Source organism: Ptychodera flava, chromosome 13, assembly GCF_041260155.1.
Source record: "Ptychodera flava strain L36383 chromosome 13, AS_Pfla_20210202, whole genome shotgun sequence".
In the NCBI taxonomy this organism is placed as follows: domain Eukaryota; kingdom Metazoa; phylum Hemichordata; class Enteropneusta; family Ptychoderidae; genus Ptychodera; species Ptychodera flava.
Window position 1 is genome coordinate 31160454 of NC_091940.1, and position 5648 is coordinate 31166101.

Here is a 5648-nt window from a genome sequence, read left to right on the forward strand (position 1 = left end):
CCTAGGTTCGACCTTAGAATGTAATTCGTGCAGACCTTTTGTAATAAATGTGTACGTAAAAGGTATATTTAACATAAAGAATGTATTTCGTGCAAGCTCATCTAGACTTTTCATGCTAGATCTCTAGAATGTAATTTGTGCAGATCGTTCATGTAATAAATATAAAAAGAGAAAAAAATGTATTAAATGTAAAGAATGTATTTCGTGCAAGCAAAGCTAGACCTAGGCTCGACCTTAGAATGTAATTCATGCAGACCTTTCATGTAATAATGTAATGAATGTAAAATGTATTAAATGTAAAGAATGAATTTTATGCAAGCCCATCTAGACCTAATGCTAGGCTTGATCTTAGAATGTAATTCGTGCAGACCCTTCATGTTATAAATGTAAAAAGTGTAAAAAAATATATTAAATGTAAAGAATGTATTTCCTGCAAGCCAAGCTAGACCTAGGCTCGGCCTTAGTATGTAATTCGTGCAGACCTTTCATGTAATAAATGTCAAAAAAACGTATTAAATATAAAGAATGTACTTCGTGAAAAAGTTAAATCGGCGACTGTTGGCCATAGCTCAAGAACATGTCACCATTTTCCCCAGCACATCTACATGGTGAACGTTTATTCGATATTATGGCGTCAACAGAAAGTTAACTTCTGAAATTTAAAGTCTAATGGGTGTTCCTTATACTTTCATATATATGTATATATACGAGAACGTATATCGGGTATATTTTACTCAGTGAAAGTACGATGAGGTAGGTAGAATACTACCACAAACTACGTGATTCATTATCGCATTTCACGCCTATTCTAAATATCATTTGTAAATTGACATGTTGTTTATTTCTTTATTGTTAATGGGTATTAAATAACCATGCCCTGTCTGTCGCATTTTGATTGGGCGAGCTGAACCATGTGACTGACCACAAATACACAGTAATGGTCTGTTTACATGCCCGTGAATATGAATAATAAGATTAACAACTCAAAGTATCGTAACTTTACAGCTCAAACGTAAATCATAATCAATCACAAAATACAATGGAGCACTTGTGGGCCAAGTTGAGATACTTTTTTCTGAAAATATCTCCGGATTTGCCAATATTTTACAGCGCGCATGACAGTGCGTCGCGTATTGCTCAGTTCTGGGGCCCAGTTGTCGTTCGCTCCAAAAATGTTCGCAAATTTTGACGGTTTTCTCCGGTTCGTTCTATAGACTCCGCTCTGACCATTAATGTTTATTTATGGGCGCGGCCTCGAGGAAAGCCAAATTAACGGGCTCGGCAAGCCTCGCCCGTTAATTTTTGGCTTTCCTCTCGCCCTTGCCCATAAATAAACGTTAATGGTCAGCGCGTCGCCCTTTATTTCTATATTTCATTGCGCGCTTCATCGAATCTGCATCATAATAGCAACCGTTGAAATTATACCTCTACGTTTTATCAAGATTAATGCCGCATAATAAATTGCCACCCCCTCCCCCCCCCCCCCCCACAATGTTCGCGGCTGTAAAGTCAAAATGATTTGATACAATGGATCCGTTTACCTGGGGAAATCGCGTTGCAATTCATCAAATGAGAGTCACAAATAACTCAAGTATTTTTACTTCATCCTTCCATCCGTCCATCCTTCATTTTTACTGATTCTATGTCCAGCTGTATAGTGAGTGCTCCGCTTTTATGGTAAATAAGTTTATTTGCATGATCCAACGCATTATCATGCCAAATGGTTCAGATTGCTATATTCCATGGATCCCGCACTGTTGTGTTCCTTCCGATTGAGCAAGCTAATGTCATTCACTGTACAGTGTCAGCAACTGTATTGTAAACATCAAAGTCCCAAATGACACACCCATTCTCCTTGCAATCAAGCTATACATCGGTTAGTTTCTGTCAAAGCGTAGTTCATTGAAGGGACGTAATATTAGTCTGGCAGAGACCCTGCGATTCGCGTTCTCCCCTGTTGGAACACGCGCGCCCTTCAGAGACGCGACGCGAATCCCTGGCAGCGCGTCCTCACAGCTGCACAGCGTAGTCTTCGAATGCAGGCCCATCGTCGGCGCGCACAAAACAAGGCACAGCGACTGTGGAGAGTCTAGGGACGTAACAGAGACAAATCTCAAGTAATACACACTGACACACGACAGGTACACCAGGCAGTACGTGCCTCCAAACTGAAAGACTTAAACTTTTGCCCAAACTTTCCCTTGGGGAAGTTTAAACCACCACCATGAAAAGAACAACGTTGGATTCATCGTGCAAAATTTGCTACTAATGAAATAATTACCTATATTTACCTACTTTCGAAATTCAAAATCGTTGGCTGCAATCCCTGTGTTAACTCTATGGGAGAAATTTTTTCGAAAAACTAAGACGGTGGAATTTTTTTCTGACCCAAGAGTTTTAAAGCGAGTCCCACAAAGCTGTAGCTCACAAAATATTTGTAAAAATTTCGAGTTCGAATACCTGTCTCCGAGGTCCATTCTACCTTGAAATATGGATATAGCATGAGTATTACTGAGTACCGAAGAGAATCTAGATCGCGTTGAAACTTGCAATGCGACTAAGTAACAATAGAGCTTCGGTAAATGCAAGAGTTGCTGATTTACGTTTTCATGTAGTTTTTCCAACACTGTTTCCTCAGTTTCTTGTAATACAGTTTCATTATCCCGATACAGTAGTTTCCATTGAAAGAATCCCATGTCGCTGGTTAGACAGACTTTTAGCTTTATAACTTCACTTCCAAAATATGCAAATTTCAAGTAAGGCATTTATCATACCACCATTTATGTAAACGCTTGCTTTGGGATAAGCTACTTCGGCTTACACGGTGCAGTTAATCCCAAATCTACTGTCACACGAAGATTATGAAAGCAGAGTTTGTATGATCGCGCATTCTAGGTCACCTGTCAGCTGTTTTCAACCTCTGTCAGCCTGCTTGTACCCCTCTTTCTCTGTCTCCGCCTCCCTCCGACGGATGCACTTGTTGGTGGAAACCTTTCAGTGAGAATAATCATTCACTCGATACAATTTTGTCAAGACGTCAATGTGCATTTTGCCTTCGTACCTTAGCTAGCGAAATTTAATGGATGGAAAGATAAAGACATTTACTTTGAAACCAGGGAACAGCAAATCACATGCTCCGTAACCGTCTGTTTTGGTCGAATGCTAGTCAAAATTGGTGTTTAATCCAGCACCGTTTTGCCAGTCTGGAGCTTGAGTGAAAACATTCATACAACCTCCTCGATGTACTGTAAGAATGTAAATTTGCAGCAATTTCCCGTTTCCATTAATGTGTTATATCCGTAGAACAGTGTAATTGTTTGAGCTAGTGAAAGACTTCCAATCATGCTCAATCAGTGTCTAAAGCGCTGATTGGACGAGAGCTCACGACAGCAGTAGTGAAAGAGTAATATACCAGTGCCAAAAAGGTCCCCTCCACTAGCAAAGAATATGCGGAAACAAGGGGCATATAGATAATGTAAAGAAACTCGGTCAAAAAGATTAAATGATTTAAAGCGTTGAGATGATTAAAGAAGCGTAAACTTTCTGAGTTGCTTTAATTAGAATACAGTACAAAATACTACTCACAACCTACAATGCTCTTAATGACCTGGCCCCGAGCTACTTAAGTGAGCTTATTGAAATCAAAGAATCACCACGCTTACTTCGTTCATCCAATAAATTGTTTCTCAATGGTCCTGACTGCAGACATCAAACCAATAGAGAATGTACTTTCTCAAGAGCTGCTCCACTCCTCTGGAATAAACTACCATTTGAAATACGGAAATTTCCTACAGTCAACATGTTGAAAAAACGTTTAAAAACCCCGTCTTTTCTCGGAAACATTCTGACATTGCCACAGTTGTCCCACTTCGTTGATTGATTTATTTTTTATCGTTTGATAGACAGTGTTATTGATTGACAGATTTATTGATTGACTTTTTAATTGATTGTTTACCTTTTGATTTTTATGCAACGTTCATTTTTTATTTCACCGTGTTTTATTGAGCTTTTCCTTTTGTTTACATGCCCTTTTTACAGATAGATTTTATTTTATTTTATTACAGAATGATTTTATATCATTTTATTTTTTTTATCTTTTTATTTCACCATGTTTTTATTGAGCTTTTCCTTTTGCTTACATACCCTTGTTACAGAATGATTTTTTTAATATACAGTGCATTTGAACAATGTCATTGGATAATGGCGCTTTATAAATTTTCTTGATTGATTGATTGATTGATCTCGCAACCGAGCTCGTCACTTCCATCGACGCAATCCGAATTGCCATCGCAGATGAAGGATGAGGGAATGCATCTGCCACCAGGGCAATGATAGTCATCCTCGTAACAGCGACATTGGTACTCATCATCGCCGCCAGGACAGTCGATAATGTCATCACATACTTTGCTTTGCGAAATACACATTCCATGAGAGCAGACATAATCTTCTGGATTGCATGTGTTACAGCCCCATTCATCGCCTCCGTCATGGCAGTCCGGTACGCCGTCACAAACAGACTCGATCGGAATACAGCTACCATCGTGACAGTAGTAATCGTGAACGCCGCATTGAGAGTGTCCACGTTGGGTTTCTTCTTTCCTGTACTGACAATCTATCACATCGTTACACAAAGAGCCAAGGGGAATAATTGACCCATCACTGCAAGTCGTATAACCCCTATCAACCGGTATGGGACAGGCCATTTCATCACTTGCGTCATAACAGTCTGGGTAGGAATCACAAGCCTTGTATTCAGGTATGCACTGACCATTGGAACATCGGAATTCGTTGACAAGGCATTGGTAGGATGATCCACAGTACATCTCATCCTCTCCAAACGGACAGTCAATTATTCCATCGCACATGGCGTCAAAGACAAAAATGCTGCCGTCCAAACATAGAATAATGTCTTTGCCGATTAACGTAACTGAAAAATAATATGTTTAATTTCACACTTTAGTCTTTGGTTTGAAATTATCAGTGAAAAATGTATTATCTTTTAACATGTCAAATGGTAAACGTGTGCTTTCCGGCATGCCTCTGTTCGACCAAAAGGGTATGCCATGATGGATATTCATGACAATTTTATTTCTATAATCATTCTGAGACAAAAGCAGTATCCTTTGACAGCAGATATATTTTAATTATCTTCTTTTGAGAGAAAAACATGGAGTCCAGTTACTTCTCCTTCATTTTCGTCTTCCTTCTCAAAAACGATGAAAAATCAGGTATCAGATTCCAATTCAACGCAACGCCTGTGGTGCAAAATCCGGGTGCAAAATACAGTGTTGCTGTTGGCAAATGAATTCAAGTCCGGACTGGAATTCGTTTGTCAACAATCACACCAGACATCATAGGTAAGCGGACAGTGTTGACCAATGGGAATTTCGATAGAGCAGACAAGAAACGGGATTTCTCAACAGAACAAAAAAAATGTAATAACATGAAAATTCACGACCAAAGGAGGTTTGATAATTAAGACGTAGAGCTTTCTCACTTCTGGACGCCACACAAGAAATGGATATCCGTTCAAGCCCAATGTACCGTAACTTTGTTTGTTCTTTTGGATAAGGTGATGTGATAACAAATGTTTCTTATGTAAAATGTCTAGCGAAGTGTGGCCACAGAATGATTTTTTCAAACATTTG

At 39.2% G+C, this 5648-nt stretch overlaps 1 protein-coding gene across 1 annotated transcript; it reads right to left on the reverse strand.

The window, feature by feature from the left end:
* Positions 1–4208: 4208 nt before the first annotated feature.
* Positions 4209–4865, reverse strand: LOC139148563 (very low-density lipoprotein receptor-like). Its single transcript, XM_070720050.1, has one exon. It carries the CDS (start codon positions 4863–4865, stop codon positions 4209–4211), a length of 657 nt encoding a protein of 218 aa, XP_070576151.1.
* Positions 4866–5648: the final 783 nt, after the last annotated feature.